The sequence below is a fragment of the Pseudophryne corroboree genome, chromosome 6, assembly GCF_028390025.1.
Source record: "Pseudophryne corroboree isolate aPseCor3 chromosome 6, aPseCor3.hap2, whole genome shotgun sequence".
NCBI classification, from domain to species: Eukaryota; Metazoa; Chordata; class Amphibia; order Anura; family Myobatrachidae; genus Pseudophryne; species Pseudophryne corroboree.
The window spans coordinates 111,597,247-111,618,127 of NC_086449.1; the positions used below are offsets into that span (position 1 = coordinate 111,597,247).

The window sequence follows — 20,881 nt, forward strand, 5'->3', positions numbered from 1 at the left end:
GCTTACAGATGGAGTGCATCGCCCACCCATAGGAGATCATTGAAGTTTCATGTTCCACCAAATTTATTCTTGTTTCTGTGTTCCTACTTAAAAGTAGCTGCATTATTGCAGATATATCTCCTTTGGTATGGAAATCCCCATCATTCTGCCTATGTTCAGCTTGGGCAACCCAGTATTTAGAATTTTCTGTAATTATCATGCTGATTGCTGCAAACGAGGGTTCAGAAGTGTCAAAATGGGAAGGAATGGTCTTGGCGCGGCATTAATTCAGTCTGTGAGTACACACATTGTGTCTGCGTCTGCAAGAGAAGCTGTTATCATTACCATCGGCCCTTACTCCTACCCCATGCTAGCTGCAGGACTGAATTTTGCGTCACTCTTTATACGCACAACTCCGGTCACGCCCATGACACACCCACAAAACGGCCTACCAGAAACAGCCAACCAGCAGGTGCAGAGAAGAGATGAGATGCGTACGACTCTGAATTGCTCACAAGTTCATGAAGATGCATATGCAGCAGTTGATTCACACGCAGCTTGCTAAAGCAGGCTAGATGCAGCCAAATTCGGACCTGCGTGTGAGTCAGCCCATTGTGCTATAATGTCACTTTTCATCACTGGCAGCGCAGAATGTAAATATAAGGATCTGTTTTCCTGTCACTGCATGTACGTGACACTCCCGCCCTATGGAAATATTCTACGCAAGGCTGCATTATAATGTCTGGTGCCAACTGTTATAGGCTAAGCAAATCTTTTGTGTTCTCCTGTTGTAGGCAGATCCACGTATTACAGAAGAGCTAGTTACCCACCTGGAGACGGAGCGAGAACAGTCCCGGCTAAGAGAGGCTGAGACACTGGGAGCCCTAAAGGATATGCAGGAGAAAGTGGTAGAGCTAGAAAAGGTGAGACTATGTGACCTGTTATCTACCAACTATGTAACCGGGACACTGATATAGTTGGGACCAATGAGGTATTTAAGCGGCCTAGTCAAGAAAATGAAGACGTCTACATAATCTTTACTAGCTATCTAGCTATAGACGTTGAATTAACAACGCAATATATAGCAGCTGCAGAGGGTGGGCCCAGAGAATGCTCATTACTTTCTATAGAATGACATTGTGTATACCAGCTGCAGAAATCATCCCATGGTATTATTACTGGCTATTGAAGATGAAAGAATGACGTGGTGTATAGCACTACAGAAGTTCAGCCCATGGAAGGATTACTAGCTATAGAAGATGAATGAATGATGTGGTGTATACCAGCCACAGAAGCTCAGCCCATGATAGGATTACAGCTGTAGAAGATGAATGAATGATGTGGCATATACCAGCCACAGAAGTTTAGCCCATGGTAGGATTACAGCTGTAGAAGGTGAATGAATGACATGGTGTATACCAGCTACAGAAGCTCAGCCCATTGTATGATAACTGGCTATAAAAGATGAATGAATGACGTGGTGTATACCCGCTACAACAGCTTAGCCCGTGGTATGATTACTAGCTGTACAAGATGAATGAATAACGTGGTGTATACTAGCCACAGAACCTCAGCTATGATTAGCTATAGAAGATGAATGAATGACATGGTGTATACCAGCTACAGAAGCTCAGCCCATGGTATCATTACTAGCTATAGAAGATGAATGAATGACGTAGTATATACTAGCCACAGAACCACAGCTATGATTAGCTATAGATGAATGAATGACATGGTGTATACCAGCCACAGAAGCTCAGCCGATGGTAGGATTACAGCTGTAGAAGATGAATGAATGACGTGGTATATATCAGACACAGAAGTTTAGCAGATAGTATCATTACTAGATATACAAGGTGAATGAATGACATGGTGTATACCAGCTATAGATGCTTAGCCCATGGTATGATTACTGGCTATAGAAGATGAATGAATGACCTGGTGTATACTACAAAAGCTCAGCCCATGGTAGGATTACTAGCTATAGAAGATGAATGACATGCTGTATACCAGCCACAGAAGCTCAGCCCATGGTAGGATTACTAGCTATAGAAGTTGAAAGAATGTCATGTGTACACCACTACAGAAGCTCAGCCCATGGTAGGATTACTAGCTCTAGAAGATGAATGAATGACCTGGTGTATACCATCTACAAAAGCTCAGCCCATGGTAGGATTACTAGCTATAGAAAATGAATGAATGACGTGGTGTATACCAGCTACAGAATCTCAGCCCATGGTATCATTACTGGTCATTACTGGCTAAAGAAGATGAATGAATGGCATGGTGTATATCAGCCTCAGAAGCTCAGCCCATGGTATTACTGGCTATAGAAGATGAATGTATGACGCGGTGTATACCAGCTACAGAAGCTCAGCCCATGGTAGGATTACTAGCTATAGAAGGTGAATGAATGACGTGGTATATATCAGCCACAGTAGCTTAGCAGATGGTATCATTACTAGCTATACAAGGTGAATGAATGACCTGGTGTATATCAGCTATAGATGCTCAGCCCATGGTATGATTACTGGCTATAGAAGATGAATGAAGGACCTGGTGTATACCAGCTACAAAAGCTCAGCCCATGGTATGATTACTGGCTACAGAAGATGAATGAATGTCGTGTTGTATACCAGCCAGAGAAGCTCAGCCCATGGTAGGATTACAGCTATAGAAAATGAATGAATGACATGGTGTATACCGCCTACAGAATCTCAGCCCATGGTATCGTTACTGGCTATAGAAGATGAATGAATGAATGATGTGGTGTATACCAGCTACATAAGCTCAGCCCATGGTATGATTACTGGCTATAGAAGATGAATGACGTGGTGTATACCAGCTACATAAGCTCAGCCCATGGTATGATTACTGGCTATAGAAGATGAATGACGTGGTGTATACCAGCTACAGAAGCTCAGCCCATGGTATGATTACTAGCTATAGAAGATGAATGAATTACATGGTCTATATCAAACTACATGCTATGTACTAATTACAAGATACCAGCTAGAAATGTGAAACAACTTCATGGTTTGTTCCAGCTATGGAAGGTTAGTACCAGCTAGCTGAGGTGAGACATTTGTTGAGTTGGGAACAGCTAATGAAGATGATACATCAGTCAGGTTACAACTATGGTATTTAAAAAAAAAAAAAAACCCAACCTCTGATGGATTTGTTATGCGCTGCAGCGGAACAGCTCTCTTCCCGATGAGAGTAACATTGCATTGCTCCAAGAAGAAGTGCAAGCTCTGAGGAAGAGAGAAGCCCACGCTCTGCAGGTCATGCGTGAAGAACAGCAGCAAGTGATTGAGCTGAGTGATCGCTGGCAGGTGAGAGACAAATTACTATGTCTTCAGCACTTCCCCTCTATTTCATATAGTCTCTTCAGCATTTGTCATAATCATTCTTTATTTCTTGTCATGCCATTTTTTCATTATGTAGTCTCTGTCGTCCCGGGGTGGAGGGATTTGGAAAGACTCTCCTCGTAAGAGTGCAACTGGGGACCTACAGGATGAGGTTATGTCTTGTCGGTTAAGAGAAGCCATGGCTCAAAGCGAAACGCGTGAACTCCGCCAAAGAGTCCTTGTACTGGAAAGTCAGGTGACTCTGCACTTTTGCCGTCAGTGGTCATATTCTGTACTGTATTCTGTATATTATCATTGTAGAGTGCAGGTTGTTGTCAGCCGTGTTTAATCTTGCATCGCTCGTACTCCAAGTAGGTGACAAATAGATGGTCTTAAGGAGGGTTGTGGCCTTTTACTGAATTATACATGTTCTCCTTAGTACGTCAAAAGATTTTTGCGTCCTGCTGTTCTGGATAAAGCGCATTTTACTATAAGTATTTATTCATTTATGGTCACATATAATTGAATGTAGTGAAAGGCAGATTGTCATATGGGTTCAGTAGGATTTCCCGACAGTCTGGATCCTGGTGGTCGAAATACAGACGCCGGAATCCCGACAGTCAAAATCCCGACATCGAGCGCAGCGTGTCCCCTCGTGGGCTTGCTGTGCTCACCATGCTTCGGGCTTGGTGGCGTCGCTCCGCTCATCACACTATTCTATTCGGGTGGTGGCGTGGACCACCAACCTAGTGGGAATACCAGGCGGCGGTCGGGATTACAACCGCCGGCATATTGACTGTTGTCGGGATTCAGACGGCGGTGTTTCGACCGCCGGGATCCGGACTGTCGGGAAATGAACTGCATCCACATGACACATTCCTTTTTATTTAAACATAAGTCTTTACTTAATATAATAGTCCTTACTGACCAGGCTTCTGATTTGTTAGAGAGCAGCAAGGTCTGTGTATAACGGAAGTAAAGCAAAGTACGTGTAAATGTGTGCTATATGCCCCACCCCTGATTTAAAATACCATTTAGAATAGTGTAGTTTATCTATATAATTTTTTAGCCTAGAATTGAGGTAGATGTCTGAGGTACTGGAACACTTTATTTTGGGCAAATAAAATTAAGTATCCTTTATAACAGGCTACACAGGTTGGTGAGAATCCATACTAGAGCACAGCCAGGATTGCCCGAACACATGCAACTGACATTCTTTGCTTTTGCTATTTAAGCTTTTTGTCTAATACCAGCTGCTTGTGCTTGGTGTTGGCAGTGGGAAGCAGAGCCGGCCCTAGGTATAGGCAAACTAGGCAATTGCCTAGGGCATCTGGTATGCCTAGGGGCATCAGCAGCTTCTGCTGATTAAAATGATATGTGGCATGCCTATATTCTGTGTGTAGCATTTCGTATACAGATACAGCCACAGTCGCACACAGTATATAGGCATGCCACATATCATTTTAATCAGCAGAAGCTGCTTGTGTATCCTAGCCACATAGCAATGCAAATAAGATGCATTTTCATAAAAAATAGCCACCCGACGTTAGCAGAGCTGCCAGTTGACTCACGCTGGGAACTACACGTCATTATGTGTATAAGGGCATTAATAATGTGTAACATATGTGTAAGGGGCACTATGTGTGTCATTATGTGTATAAGGGCACTAATAATGTGCGGCATATGTGTAAGGACAAATGTGCACACTGTTCTTATTTAAATTACAGGGGGTAGGAAAACAAAAAAAAGGACTGCTATGGGTTGGGGGTGATGGTGCTGGGAAAGGGGTGCAGGGTCAGAGGCGGAACTAGCGGTGGTGCTAGGGGGCACCAGCCAAAATCTTGCCTAGGGCATCATATTGGTTAGGGCCGGCTCTGGTGGGAAGTCAGTGTAAGCTGTGACATAGAGAGTGACCAGTAGGGTTCACTAACTGATGACAAGTAACAGGAGGCCCTAAGTTTCTGCCTAGCATCAATCTGTAGTGAAACAGGCTGCAGCAGAACATTGTTACACCTGTGTGCACTTTGGCCCTCATTCCGAGTTGTTCGCTCGCTAGCTGCTTTTAGCAGCATTGCACACGCTAGGCCGCCGCCCTCTGGGAGTGTATCTTAGCATAGCAGAATTGCGAACGAAAGATTAGCAGATTTGCGAATAGAAAATTCTTAGCAGTTTCTGAGTAGCTCCAGACTTACTCAGCCATTGCGATCAGTTCAGTCAGTTTCGTTCCTGGTTTGACGTCACAAACACACCCAGCGTTCGCCCAGACACTCCCCCGTTTCTTCAGACACTCCCCCGTTTCTTCAGACACTCCCCCGTTTCTTCAGACACTCCCCCGTTTCTTCAGACACTCCCCCGTTTCTTCAGACACTCCCCCGTTCCTTCAGACACTCCCCCGTTCCTTCAGACACTCCCGCGTTTTCCCAGAAACGGTAGCGTTTTTTCGCACACTCCCATAAAACGGCCAGTTTCCGCCCAGAAACACCCACTTCCTGTCAATCACACTACGATCACCAGAACGATGAAAAATCCTCGTTATGCCGTGAGTAAAATACCTAACTTTTGAGTAAAATAACTAAGCGCATGCGCTCTGCGAACCTTGCGCATGCGCAGTAAGCGACTAATCGCAATATAGCGAAACTCGGCAACGAGCGAACAACTCGGAATGAGGGCCTTTGTTTGGATGAAAGGATGTTATTACAGGGAACTGGTGCCTTGGATTAAACTAAGTCACCCAACAGGCTGCTGACGCCTCATACTCTCCCCAGGAGCTGATGCATGAGAAACAGCTCTCAAGGCTGGAGAAAGAGTGCAAAGAGCTGCGAGATAAACTGCAAAGTGAGGCCGCACAAACCAAGGCTCTGCAGACACAGATGAGCGAGGCTAAGCGGAGACATGCAGTGACAGAGTGCAAGGTGAGGCAAGATAAGTGTATGATGGTACAGCGCTTGACATCTGAAGTGGCACCTACATACTGTATATTGGTCCGCACATATGTTTACACCACATTCAGCCATTCCATGGTCCTTCTGTGGGAATATACAGTATACGAAATACTAGAGGTCACATGACCAACAGCGGCATCCCGACACTGAAGATCCCGGTATTAAAGGGGGTAAGTATTTTTACTCTCCCCTGTCCCCTACCCTAACCCTCAGGCAGTGGCGGCCATGGGTGTGTCAGCTTTGGCTAAGCCTTGGGGTGTGGCGGCCATGGCTAACCACCACCCTAGTGCCTAATCCTAACCCCCCTACTGCCTAGCCCTCCCCCCGAGCCTTAACCCTGAACCCTGATACTCACCTTCAGGATGTCGGATGTCTGTGTTCCAGCGCCGGTCTCCTGAGTGGTGTCGAGATTTCAGCGTCAAGTCACATGATCGCCGGTATCGCAACCACGAGATGCTGAATGCATCCTCTTCTGTGTATCCAGTGTGCATGTGATCATTGTGGCGTGCAGATTGGATGCACATTGTGTACAGTGGAAAGCATCACCACTAATCACAACTTACTTTCACCTTTATCATTCATTAAGATTTTACATCGGTCACTAATAGCCTCACTCATCATTCATTTCACTATTAAAAATAAGAGAACATTGGGTGTTCTTTGTCTTAGATGACAAATATTTGCATGCCCTTCTATGTAAAGTACTTTAGTCTACAAGCATATATATTTGTTCCCATGTGTCCATTGTATGAATAATATGATAGTTCTGACTTGTGCTCAATCCCAGGTGGCATATGGTTCTGTTTATTTGGTGCAATTAATACAGTAAGCCTGGTGGTCCCTCACCAGAGAATCTCCAAACCTGATCACACTGCTAAAAGACATTGGGGCAGATGTAGTAAGCCTGGAGAACTGATAAAGAAGTGATAAGTGGAAGGTGATAATGCACCAGCCAATCAGCTCCTGTCAATTTACATATTGGAGCTGATTGTCTGGTGCGTTATCACCTTGCACTTATCACTGGTTTATCACTTCTCCAGGCTTAATGCATCTGCCCCCATATTTGTGGACTGGGTGCATTGTGGCAGACCTAGGCACCACCTGTCACCTGACCCACCCAAATGTCCTCAGTCCGCATTATGCCATGCAAAGTATGTGCAAGGTCTGAAAGCTACACATTAGTGACAGTACAGTGGTAATTGCAGGGCTGGTGCTCGCCACCTCCAGTTTGTAAATGAGCCTTTTTGTGTGTCCTGCCAGAATAAAGAAGAAGTGATGGCAGTGAGGCTGAGAGAAGCAGACAGCATGGCGGCCGTTGCTGAAATGCGCCAGCGGATCGCTGAACTGGAGATACAGGTTGATATGATCTATCTGCACTTCTGTCCATCTGATCAGTCTCCCCCATCTCCTGCTGTGTTCTGCTTGTTACTTGTCATGTTGCCAGTGGTGAGTGCTGCTCTCTGACTCCTTCTCTTCTCTCCCAGAAAGAGGAGGGGGTGATACAAGGAAAACTGAATGACTCCGACTCTTCCCAGTATATTCGGGAGCTGAAGGATCAGATTGAGGAGCTGAGGCAGGAGGTCAGTCCATGTATTTATCAATGGGTGAAGCAGTAAGCACACATGTATGACTGGATGCCAGTATATGTTTTCCATTGATGTAGAAGTGAATTGGCCATGACATGCACTAAGGGGTTTTGTACTAAGCAGTAAAAAGAGAGAAGAAGTTGCCCATGGCAACCAATCAGCATTGAAGTAACATTTATAATTTGCATACTATAAAATTATACAGAGCAGCTGATTGGTTGCCATGGACAACTTCTCCACTGGCTCACTTCTCCACTCTTTTCACTGCTTAGTACATATCACCTTTAATGTCCATTGCGTCTGTATAAAGACACCTAGTAATTGACAAGCCTGGTTCATCTTAACATCTTGTGTAATACATATCACTATATTATAATACTGTTTAATATCTCTCCTGTCTCCACAGATTCTTCTTCTTCGAGGTCACAAACCTTATTCTGACTCCATAACTTTTGATGGACTGCACCTCTCCTCCCGCTCTGGGCGGGAAGATGAAGACTCTCTTCCTTCCTCAGATGAGGAGCTGCTCTCCCGGCCTCTTGGGGCCTTGCAAGATGCCCTGTATTCCCACTCTCCACACAAGTCTTGCTTCCTGCGGCCCCTCAGGAGTTCTGCCAGCTCTGACAGTGAAGAAGGAGTAGAAACCAATGGAGCCACGTCTGATACTCCCCCCGAGCCGGCAGAGGAAGAATAGCAGGAAGGATAGGAGCAGGAATCACAACTTTATATTCTTTGTGGCACCATAGGACGACTCATACCTCTGAAGGAGGAGCCTCAATATTCTCTCTGAGAAGCAACAACTGATGGGTGCTTGATCTGCTCCTCCATATCCCAACAAGGGTACTTGAAGTTTGACCTGTAAGAGGACCAGTACCAATCGCACTACTTCATGCAGTATGGAATGAGACCTTCATCTACACCTCATATGGGACTTTCACAGACTCTTGTTGGAATTACCACGAGGGTTCTGACCGACTTCCATGAGATAAGCCCATAGATGGGTTTTAATTTCACATTTTTATTCTAACACTTACCTGAAAGGTGAATTTACATTGTTCACATGCTTTACACCCATAAAGGACTAACCAGTATCAAGGGAAATGGGGCAAACTGGAATGTGAAAAAACTAAACCCATACTTGCATTACAAATAATAAGGGACTAAAGAAAGCTCCACACAGTGAGAAAAAAAAAATAATAATGTGAGAAACAACTACCATTATCAATGAATATGGGATGTTTTGTAGTGTACCTGCCACCGTAACACCGTGGAGGCAGCAATTTTGTGGGTTGAACCAGTAGTCCTAAGAATGAAGCTAGAACCTATAAGAACTAGTACCTCAAAGATATCAGTATTACTAGTTAATGTACAGATGTGTCCTATACGGTCATCGACACTATGCAGACGCACGGGCGCATGCATCACTGCACCACTATGATACGTCTGGTTGCGTACGTTTGCACCTGCAGATTTAACATACACTGAGTATGGATTGCGGGAGCAGGTATAAGCTGTGAGTCGCTTGCGGCAACGATGGTAAAGGACACATCTGCATAGGTTGCATTTGAAGATTTGTTCAGATCACAAAATGGCTGCCTCCATTGTGTATTTTATGAAGTTACCTCAGTGATGTCCGTAGTCCCAAGAGAATGAATGCGTTCTCATAAATGTTAATTTAGTCCACAAAGTGGCTGCCTCTATTGTGTGAAGGTGACAGGTACATTTTTTCAAGGCTATGAGTCAGAAAAGCAGAATAATACCTCTAAATAAGAAAAGGGAACACTCCATTTAGAATTACAGAATGCTAATATGATTTTAGACTACTGTATATTACAAATTGGGCCACTGCTTCCTGTCTGTCTTTGAAGACTTGAACATATAACGCCACTACCCTAGCCATAGTAACCAATAAGATTCTAGCTGCCATTTTATATTGTAGATTGGAAAATGAAAACAGACTACTATACTCTGTGGTTGCTATGGGCTACAACAGATTTATGAATATGGTACCCTGTTATTGCATAAGACCACTTGTCTGCTTAGCTACAGATACACATACAGAGTAAGATCAGATGGCTACTGACCTAATACAGTGTGGAACAAAGGGGCCTCCTACCTTGCCAAACTCTAGACGAGCCTCCTGGCCCTGCCTCCAGCCAGCCTTTGTCTAACCACTGCGCAAAACTGTACCAGCCCAGTACTTTTACTACAGTGTTACTTAGACTCTGACACTACAGAACAAATTGTGTTAATGTGTATATATTTATATATAATTATTTTTGTTCTTTGTAAATGCTTCAGTGTTAACAAACCAATAAGATATCTCTTCTTTTTTTAATTTTTATTATTGCTATCTCTTCAGAGGTGCAGGACTCCATTATACAGACATAAATGTCCACATCATCACTGTACTAGTGTAATGAGTGCAATTGTTACAGATGTCCAATATACTGTATTGTAGAAAGGACAGAATGGTCCCTTTTTGTTGGTTCTTATAATGTAAATATATTCAACAAGCGGCCCTCCATTTGTTGTTGAACTACACATCCCATCATGACCTGCCACAGTTCTGCTATTAGGGCATGGTAAATCTGTGGCAGGGAATGCTGGGATGTGTAGTCTCACAGCAGCTGGAGGGCTGCATGTTAAATATACCTGATGTGATGGCTTTTGTCTTGCTTTAAATTATTTCTAGGCTGTAACATACAAATTTTAAGGCCAATGACCTCTCAAACTACGGTACATATCATTGTAAGTGTTATATTATAACAAGATTGGCCAGTCTTTGTCTCTCTTGCCCTGTGTAGCTACAAATCAGCAGGCATTGCCAGTTGCAGCCAGAGGGCCAGGGCTTCTCTAATCCTGTTTCTGAGGTACATTTTAAAATTTCAAAGTAATATCTATAGGTGAGACCTTTCGCCTGAAACTATGGCCCTTATAGAGTCAGAATATATCGGAAAATGCACAAAAATATAAATATATATTTTACCATAAAAGTGCAATAAGTGCCCCCAACACAGACCACTGCATAGACCGATTCCATTCACACTATATAAACTTTTACGTTTTTGTTTTTGATGGACAGAATATTAAACTCTGTCATGTATTTTGTCTGGCTGTATAATGTCAGATACTCCAGCGGACCTTAATATGATGTCGTTGTGAACAGTGCACTATGTTCCGTGCAATAACCTACTTGCGCGCCTGTTGTTTATATGTGTATAGTGTGTAAATACTGCTAAGTGTTTGTCTCATTTTGTTAAGTGCCAAATGCACCAGTAGCAGACGCTGAAGGGACACCATGACGGTTCTTGCAGGTTAAGAACTGAGAGGACAGTGATATGACAGTGGGTGCAGAGCTTCAGGAGGATGAGCAAACAGTGTCCTACACTAATCTGCCCTGGGACGGGGTGGGGGGCCGAGGGTCTCCTGGCACCTGCATAGAGAGGAGGGAGTTAGTGATATGACAGACATCTGGCAACTCCAGCGTTAATGTGCAGGCACACAGGGAATTGTGGGAGCGGAGTGATGATTGTGATTTGGGAGTGACACTCTGCTGAAGGAGATGTGGTAGTGCAGTAATCCTCTGCAGATACATGAGGCATGGGAGGGACATGTTTCAAATCTTGGAGACAAAGTGCCACCAATCAGCTCCTAACTGTCACGTCACAGGCTGTGTTTGAAAAATGACAGGATCTGATTGGTTGGTACTTTATCTCTCTCCTAGCTGTAATGCATCTCCCCCATGCTGTTTGAGAAGTGATGGCCTGCAGGTACGTGACAGTTTAGCAGTTAGGTGACGGAAGCTCTGCAGGTGTCAGGTCTGGTGACTTCATCGTTTCGTTTTGGGGTCTGCTGAGGAGAAAACTGATTCTCTTATACCTCTTTACAGGAAGCTGGTTTAATGAAGACTCTGCAAATTGTCTATTTCTACCTGTAGTGTAGGTGCTGCACTGTGCTCCTTCTGCACTTTTACACTGGTCAATGAGTCACATGGCTGGCACCCCTGCTGTGGATATTGTAGTGGCTGATGAGGCCACACCTTCACTTTATTCAATAAATACATCCACTCTGTTATTAATAAAGCATCTCTGTGTCATTCTATTCATAGGCTGTGCAGCAGTACTGTCATGCGGTGAGCTAGGCGTCAGTGGTGAAGTAGAAAAAATGTCTTACGGGTACTGTGTGCGCGTGCCAAAAAAATGGGCGTGGCCAAATGTCACATGGGGCGTGATACACGTATGGGGGGGCCAGATACACCTATGATCCCAATATTGCCAGATACACGTTGCACCACAGTGCCAAATATACATTGCCCCCACAGTGCCAGATACACAAATGCCCCCACAGTGCCAGATATACATTGCCCCCACAGTGCCAGATACACAAATGCCCCCACAGTGCCAGATACACAAATGCCCCCACAGTGCCAGATATACATTGCCCCTACAGTGCCAGATACACAAATGCCCCCACAGTGCCAGATACACAAATGCCCCCACATTGCCAGATACACAATGCCCCCACAGTGCCAAATACACAAATGCCCCACAGTGCCAGATATACATTGCACCCACAGTGCTAGATATACAATATACTAGAAACTTACACCATCTTACATCATCTCTCAGGCTGCTTCCCGTCCCCTCCAAGAGATGATGTGCTCAGCTTCAGTGACTGCTCCTAATGCGGTGCGGCTGCCCCCTGAATGACCCTGCAAGCCTCACGCGCCCAGCCAGCCCCCAGGATCCTCTGCACACCCGCCGCCCCCCTTCGCTTCCCAGCTGGATGGGAGGGGAGGCACCGATGCGACAGCGGCAGCAGCAGTGCCTGCTCACAGCGGAAACTCAGTCAGCACAGTCACAGTGAGCGGCGGCCCAGCGGAGTGGGTATGGCATACCCGTGGCTAAATTCTTAAGGGTACGCCATACCCGCCCACTTGCAGCACTGCTAGGCGTATACAAGAGAGGCCATGGCGGTTCTTCATAATGCTTTGTGCTATATCTGTCCTACTGAAATGATGACCTTTGATTAAAGCTGCCAAATAGACAGCGAAACGCGTTAGGGAGCCTCATCTCTGACCAGGGCACCGTCAAGAATTCTACAGGACTCTGCTCATTATACATCCTGGGAGATTCCAGTCCCCTCTTTCTACTGTGGACATTAATAAAAGGGAGAACCACCGTATTATTGCGTTGGAGCAAGGAGGATACTCCGGATACCCGCTAGGTGGAATACCCGGCACAAAGACCACAAGGGACTTGGTAACTATATGATCTTCAAATTGGATGTCATAAAAATCCACACTGTGCTTGTCCTGCAGGACTTCATTTCATCACAACCGGCAGCAGTTGCATACCAGTGGTTTTATACAGAGACTGCCCTAAGAGAAATTCATTACGGTCAGAGGTTGGCTTATATGGCTTGATTTTAAGTACATGTTGTTTCATGATTGGTCAGAAATTGGCCTATACAGATGTTATTTTAAGTGTATGTGTGCACTTATATGATTATGATTGATTTTAGAAGAATTTTTTATTAAACATTCAGATATTAATTTTTCAGCTAAGACATCATTTGTGATCATTTGTATTAGCGCAGTTGGTTTCCATTTGTTTGCACCTACTGAAATGATGGGGCTTATCTAACTACATGGTACAATATGTTTCAAGCTACTGTAACACCAAGCTTTTTTGAGCTTTGTTGTACATATATTGTTTATCACTAAATTATCCGTCCACAACATTGTGAAATCATTAGCACACACACAAACAGTTTGATTGTCTGGAAGGAGAGTAAGGAATTTGGGGAAGGGAAGCCAAACAATGCCATCTTTACTGCATTGTTAGCTCTGCAGGCAACAGTTACTACCACCATTATCAGATAATAAGTAAAGACCTAAAGCATGGATCTTCAACCTGTGGCCCTCCAGCTGCTGTGGAACTACACATCCCACCATGCCCTGCCACAGTTTTGCTATTAAAGAATGGTAAAACGGAGTCAGGGCATGCTGGGATGTGTAGTTCCACAGCAACTGGAGGGCCGCAGGTTGAAGACCCATGTCCTAAAGGAAATATATCTTACATTGATATCACATCAAGCAAATACTAAGTGAAAATAAAATATCTATGGTTTGCAGTCCCTTTATTTGCTATCTTCCATATTTGCTCTGAAAGTGGTACAATACTTACGTCAATACTTGGTAATGTAAAGTGAGCACACGCTTACTGTACAGGAAGAGTCTATTACCTTAGTCTAGTATCTTCCTAAAGCTGGGCATACAATATACAATTATCTTACAGATTATCGGTCAGATCTGGCTGGTTAGAATGAAAATCTGGCAATGGATAAGAACAAATGACAATAGACCATTTGCTCCCAAACACTGGAAGATTGACAAAGCCTGTAATTCAGACAAATTTGTTAAATTTGTGATTTAACCAATTTGTATGAACTACAAAGGTATAAAATGCCTCATACCTCAATGACAGCTTTGCAGGTCACCTGTAGATTTTTAAAATGTGGCAGTTGGTGATACACAGTGCGTCTGCTGGGTGACATGGAAAACATGAACCGTGTGGGGTCCTGAGGACCGAGTTTGAGAACCACTGGCTTAGTGTATTGAAAAGCTGTACTCCCTGGAGTATTGATGGACATGTCCAGCATTGTATCTTTTCCATTAGCAGTAAAGGGACTCAGTGGTTGTGCTCCATCTCAAGAAGAGGCCAATGTAAATTTCCTCCAAGTAACCACCTGTACCCGAGGCCCTCTGCTATCACCAACGCCTGGCATATGATCTGGGCCCAGGACGTTTTGCTGTTTTTAATGTGATTTTTTTTCCCCCATTCATTTTATACTAATAAAAAGAAAACTTCAGAAGGTGGCTAGAGCAAGGCAGTGGGTGTATATGTGCCCTCCTACCCGCTTCCACACCTCTGTGCCAGGCCACAGTGATCCCTTGGACCAATGTGTTTTACAATTCTGGCTTTATGCTGAACACTATAAGTGCTGGCCTGGTCATATCCAGTGTCTTCCGTGTTAGCGTACATATAATCTGAATAGCAATGCTATACTCCTGCCTCACCGCTATAGCTATTTTTATTTACCTTTTTTATTATTATTATTATTATACACACTCCTTACATACTATATATATCACAGGCAGATTTACACACATTTAGAGTAAAGTACACGCTTTGTTCTGCTCATGTGACCTGGCAACAAATCACAGATACTGTATACAGGTCCAGTAAGACCACTGATACTGACAACTGGCAACTGGAGCATGGCTGCAAAATCAGTGGGCGGTATTGAAATGATATATCACGCCCAATCTCCTTTCTAAAGTAATCCCTGCTATCATGCATATCGCGCCCATAGTAATCAGGCTTAGCTGCGTAAAGGGTTGAGCGTGCTTACTACCCCAGGGGTAGCAAGCTGAAATGATTATACCACACCTGTAAGCAGAAACAGAACAGGTGTGGAATGGGGTGAAAAGAATTTAATACCGCCCTTTGACTGCATGTGACTGACTGAGCATCGCAGGATTAATAGGGACATTTACTAAGCAGTGATAAGAGCAGAGAAGTGAGCCAGTGGAGTAGTGCCCATAGCAACCAATCAGCACTGAAGTAACATCTATCATTTGCATACTATAAAATTATACAGAGCAGCTGATTGGTTGATGGGACAACTACACCACTGACTCACTCCTCCGCTCTTATCACTGCTTAGTAAATGTCCCCCTAAGTCTTTCAGCCTGAGTGACAGATGTACAGCTCTGGGTGCTTATCTGTATGGCAAGATGAGACATATTGGGGTCTATTCATGAAGCAATGAAAAGTGTGGAGAAGTGAGCCAGTTGAGAAGTTGCCCACGGCAACCAATCAGCATTGAAGTAACATTTATAATTTGCATACTATACAATTGTATGGAACAGCTGATTGGTTGCCATGGGCAACTTCTCCAAAGGCTCATTTCTCCACTCTTTTCACTGCTTCATGAATAGACCCCAAAGGGCCTAATTCAGACCTGATCACAGCAGCACAATCTTTCCCTAATGGGCAAAACCATGGGGATAATTCAGATCTAATCGGTGCTGTGCGTTTTCGCACAGCGGGCGATCAGATCCTAACTGCACATGCGTATGCACCGCAATGCGCATGCACCTCAGACAGCAACAATGGACATCGCCGGTCAGTGACAGGATGCTGCGAAAAATCCAATCGTATGGGCATTCGCAGGGTGACGAACAGGCCTTTGTGGGTGGCACCTGAGCGTTTACTGGGAGTGTTCGGAAAAACGCAGGCGTTCCCAAGACTTTTCAGGAAGGGTGTCTCATGTCAGCTCCGGCCCCGATCAGCCTGATTCATTCATACTGGAAGAGTAAGTCCTGGGCTGCGCACAGACTGCACACACACAAGTTTTGCAGCTCAGCTACACATGCGATCGCAGACTTGCACGGGCGAATTTACACTCCCCCTGTAGACAGCGACTATCTGATCGCAGGACAGCAATCAGATCTGAATTAAACCCCATGTGCAGTGCAGGGGAGGCAGATATAACATACAGAGAGAGTTAGATTTGGGTGGGTTATTTTGTTTCTGTGCAGGGTAAATACTGGCTGCTTTATTTTTACACTGCAATTTAGATTTCAGTTTGAACACACCACACCCAAATCTAACTCTCTTTGCACATGTTATATCTGCCCCCCCCTGCAGTGCACATGGGGGGTCATTCCGAGTTGTTCGCTCGTTATTTTTTTGTCGCAACGGAGCGAATAGTCGCTAATGCGCATGCGCAATGTCCGCAGTGTGACTGCGCCAAGCAAATTTGCTATGCAGTTTGGTATTTTACTCACGGCATTACGAGGTTTTTTCTTCGTTCTGGTGATCGTAGTGTGATTGACAGGAAGTGGGTGTTTCTGGGCGGAAACTGGCCGTTTTATGGGAGTGTGTGAAAAAACGCTGCCGTTTCTGGGAAAAACGCGGGAGTGGCTGGAGAAACGGAGGAGTGTCTGGGCGAACGCTGGGTGTGTTTGTGACGTCAAACCAGGAACGACAAGCACTGAACTGATCGCAGATGCCGAGTAAGTCTGGAGCTACTCAGAAACTGCTAAGAAGTGTCTATTCGCAATTCTGCTAATCTTTCGTTCGCAATTTTAATATGCTAAGATTCACTCCCAGTAGGCGGCGGCTTAGCGTGTGCAAAGCTACAACTCGGAATGACCCCCATGGTTTTGCCCATTAGAGAAAATGTTGCTGCTGCGATCAGTTCTGAGTTAAGCTAGGCACACACTATACAATTATCTGGCAGATCTGGCTGGTTGGAATGAAAATCTGGTAATGGATGAGAGCAAATGACAATTGACCATTTGCTCCCAAACACTGAAAAACGAACAAAACCTGTCGTTCATGCAAATTGGTTAAATACAAATTTAACCATCTTGGATGAACAACTGTTTTTTGTCTGTTTTGCAGTGATTGGGATCAAATGATCTATTGTCATTTGTTCTCATCCATTACCAGATTTTCATTCCAACCAGCCAGATCTGGCAGACAATCCTATAGTGTGTACCTAGCTTTAGGCTTAAAGATCTGGTCCTCCAGCATTCACAACTAGCAGTCTGATTTAGCCATGATTCCGCATCTCACAAATGTTTAAAATTCTAATGTTCCATAAAAGTTACAAAAAACATAATAAATGCTTATTAAAAGTTCAGCAGCTAAACTTTGTATACTGTACTTTATAATAGCTACTGCAATTTGTATACTTGGGCAGATGTATTAACCTGGAGAAGAGATAAAGCAGTGATAAGTGCAAGGTGATAAACGCACCAGCCAGTCAGCTCCTAACTGTCAATTTGCATAATTATCTCCAGGAATGACCGAGCAACTACCATTGTTTGTCTGTTTGTGTGCGAGAGGCATTGAATGGGAGCAGTATTTGGAAGGCATGCTGTTCCTTGTAGTGCCAATAGGAGATCCTGGGGGTGGCTCCCGGGTAAGTTAGCTCTCTGTCTGGTTGTGTTTTAGTAATAGCCTTTATCATGAGACCTACTGTGCTGTGACAAATTACATGGCCTTATGTGGGCACTGCTATTATGTAGTGTTAGGACTGCTGATATCGGAGAAGCCGTGAAGTGGCTCAGCAGCTAAACATGTGTTTGCAAACGTGTGATTAATTCTCCATTACCAGATAGGTTCAGGTATGGTTACAGGTAATTTTTAGTGTGCTGAAGGGAAAGAAGGGTGTCTGTAATTTGCATATTGGAGCTGATTGGCTGGTGCGTTTATCACCTTGCACTTATACCTGGTTTATCACTTCCTTATGCCTTCTCCAGGTTAATACATCATCAACTGCACTTTGTACTGTATAACAGTCACCAAATGCACTTTGTATACTGTATTGTATAACTCATGACAAACAAGATGGATGCCTGCATTCAGATTTTTATTAGTGACTAACATTAATTGGGAGATGTAATAAACGGGTCAGAGGTGCTCCATTACTGTCACATTTGATGACATCTATAGGAAATCTTGACATCCTTACGAGCTTGGTGTCACCTGATAGTCCGGGGCTGTAGAGAAGAGAGGGCATCATTGTTGCGCACATAAGTGTCATAGGAACTGCTCCACAGACACACAGAGGTCATGTTAAAAGGAAGTGGCTAAGTTTTACTCACATGTCTTGATGTGAATACACCACAGTCCAGCTGTCAGCAATGACCCAATGAAGAAGGAGCAGAGTGTCACCCCAACCACTGCTACCACTCCTACCCCCTGTACGCCATATTCTGTAAAGACAAAGCAAGAGACTAGACATCTCCTTTGATCAGAGCCTGGATAATGATTTTTGTCTTTCTCACCTCTGCGTGCAGGAGGAGATGGTTTCTTGTGACCTATAAGGCAAGACTACATTTACAATCATTCTAAACGCTCTTGAACCATTGCAGTTCATGTGACTGTATATGTTGGGTGGGACTACGTACCTGTGCTGGGATGGAGCAGTGGGCGTGAGGGACCAGAGATGGTGACCAGCAGTGGTTGCGTCACTGTGCGCTGGAGCTCAGGATTCAGGAACAACGGTGGAGCAGTAAGCTGGTCGCAGTGATCATTAGGAATGCGACACTGGCAAAGTGTAAAAGAAAAGGAATATGTTTTATTCTAGACAGTTAAAGTTTTTTGGTTCCACCTTCAGGTGACTTTCATTGATTGAGTTGTATGTGCCAACCTGCCACTTTTTCTAAGTACACATTTTCTTTGTTTTCTTCTGTGCTTTAAGGAAGGCTTTTACACTAGTTCAATGGAATTGTCATTTGTATTGCCCTTGGATATGACACAGCATTGCTCTGTGGATAAAACTGTGGGGGTGATTCAGACCTGATTGCTGCTGTGCATTTTCGCACAGCGGGCGATCAGGTACTAACTGCGCCTGGGTATGCACCGCAATACGCACACGCATCGGACAGCAACAAAGGACATCGCCGGTCAGCAACGGGTTGGTGCGAAAAATCAGACGCACTGAGCGTTTATTGGGAGTATCTGGAAAAAACGCAGGCATGCACAAGCGTTATCAGGGAGGGTGTCTGATGTCGGCTCCGCGCCCGATCAGCCTGTTCTCATCGCACTGTAGGAGTAAGTCCTGGGCTGCGCAGAGACTGCAAAGTGGATTTTTGCCACTCAGCGTACACATCGGATCGCACACTTGCACTGCGAATATACACTCCTGGAGGCAGCGACTATCTGAATGCAGGACAGCAAAATTAGTAGCCCAGCGATCAGGTCTGGATCACCCCCTGTGAACTAATCCAGATAACATAAACCATTTTGCCTGGATGACATAAAGGCATTGATGAATGGGAGATGGGCAGAAAGATAGAGCAGTGTATTAGTAAAGTTGCAGGAGAGCCTGTATAAAACAATATAAAAAAAGTTGTCTGAAGGTGGAAATCACGGAAACATTTGGAATGCAGGTACTGAATGATCAGGGGAGTAGCTGAGTACGTGGAACAGAATATGTACAATGCAGGTTACCTCTGGAATTGCCATAGTTTCAGTGCTGCTGCACAGCGTTTCCTTCGAGCAGAACTGCACTCTGCAGTGCAGGAATTGGATGGAGTTGTTGTAGAAAGGGCCAAGCTGGAAGCTGAAGCTCTTCATGGGCAGGGCCTTGGTGCAGGGCTTGGGTGGGACCAAAGTCAAGGACACTCCAACTGCAACTGGGCAGTCGTCCACAAGAAGCGGGATATGGAAGTTATTGAAAGGATCTGAAGATGGTGAGAGCGAACATTGGGCCAAAGAGAGACCAAGGATTGGCAGTGCAGCAGAGAGAGACACCTATGAGGAAGTAATGGCTATGATGGTACAGAAGAAACGTTTGAGGAGGGATACAAAGAAATAAACTGAAGGTTTCATTTTTTTTTTTTTTTTTTTAGGTTTCATTTTGTAACAGCAGAAAGACTGGTAAAGAACAAGGATAGAGATTAAGAGATTAAAGAGAACAGTCACCTGACCTCTGCCTGCACTCTGCTCCCTACTTTCACACTGCACATGCTTCCACCTTCACATAGCTTGTCTGGGCCACGGACCAGAAACTGAACACGTGCTGAGTCCATGTGGCTGCGCTCTGGTAGTGGATGAGATGTACAGGGAGACTAGAATAATGGACAAGAGACAGATAAACTAGCATGATGCACAAGAGACCTAAACGCTCACTATGAAAACTGCAAGTCCTGTCACTATACAATGTTATGCAGCTCTATATACCCAAACCTCCCAACTTTACAGTGTCCTTCCGCACCAGAGGCGTGGCCGCGCCCGGAAAGGGGATGGAGCCCACTTCATTTTGTGGGCATGCCCAGTGCTCCCTGAGCGGCTGGGTAGCCCCTGGGCTCCCCTCCCTGCACTGATAGATGCAGAACAGCGGTGATCACTGGCTCTCCCAACTGTCTCCCCTCACCCGCGGGACACTTCGGTCTACGGGTGGGGCAGCGGGACAGTGTCCAATTAGCGTGACTGTC

At 44.7% G+C, this 20,881-nt stretch overlaps 2 protein-coding genes across 7 annotated transcripts in view; one reads left to right on the forward strand and one right to left on the reverse strand.

Annotated features, from left to right (window-relative positions):
- The window catches only part of EVI5L (ecotropic viral integration site 5 like), a 51,876-nt gene extending 39,934 nt beyond the window's left edge, over positions 1-11,942 (forward strand). For all 5 annotated transcript variants that reach the window (XM_063931676.1, XM_063931680.1, XM_063931677.1 and 2 more), the window contains 7 exons: positions 774-902; positions 3,174-3,314; positions 3,427-3,585; positions 6,095-6,241; positions 7,532-7,627; positions 7,756-7,851; positions 8,264-11,942. In XM_063931676.1, the coding sequence (XP_063787746.1) occupies positions 774-902; positions 3,174-3,314; positions 3,427-3,585; positions 6,095-6,241; positions 7,532-7,627; positions 7,756-7,851; positions 8,264-8,551 (1,056 nt within the window). In that variant the 3' untranslated portion in view covers positions 8,552-11,942. The remainder of the gene's footprint in view (positions 1-773; positions 903-3,173; positions 3,315-3,426; positions 3,586-6,094; positions 6,242-7,531; positions 7,628-7,755; positions 7,852-8,263) is intronic.
- A 6,358-nt stretch (positions 11,943-18,300) lies between these two features.
- TGFBR3L (transforming growth factor beta receptor 3 like) overlaps positions 18,301-20,881 on the reverse strand; it is an 84,263-nt gene continuing 81,682 nt past the window's right edge. Inside the window, exons 5-10 of one of the 2 annotated variants that reach the window (XM_063930253.1) lie at positions 20,375-20,515; positions 19,896-20,198; positions 18,851-18,989; positions 18,728-18,760; positions 18,545-18,655; positions 18,301-18,439 (exon numbers count right to left, since the gene is read on the reverse strand). In XM_063930253.1, the coding sequence (XP_063786323.1) occupies positions 18,408-18,439; positions 18,545-18,655; positions 18,728-18,760; positions 18,851-18,989; positions 19,896-20,198; positions 20,375-20,515 (759 nt within the window). In that variant the 3' untranslated portion in view covers positions 18,301-18,407. Of the gene's footprint in view, positions 18,440-18,544; positions 18,761-18,850; positions 18,990-19,895; positions 20,199-20,374; positions 20,516-20,881 lie in introns of both variants that reach the window. The other variant, XM_063930252.1, reaches the window with a different exon arrangement.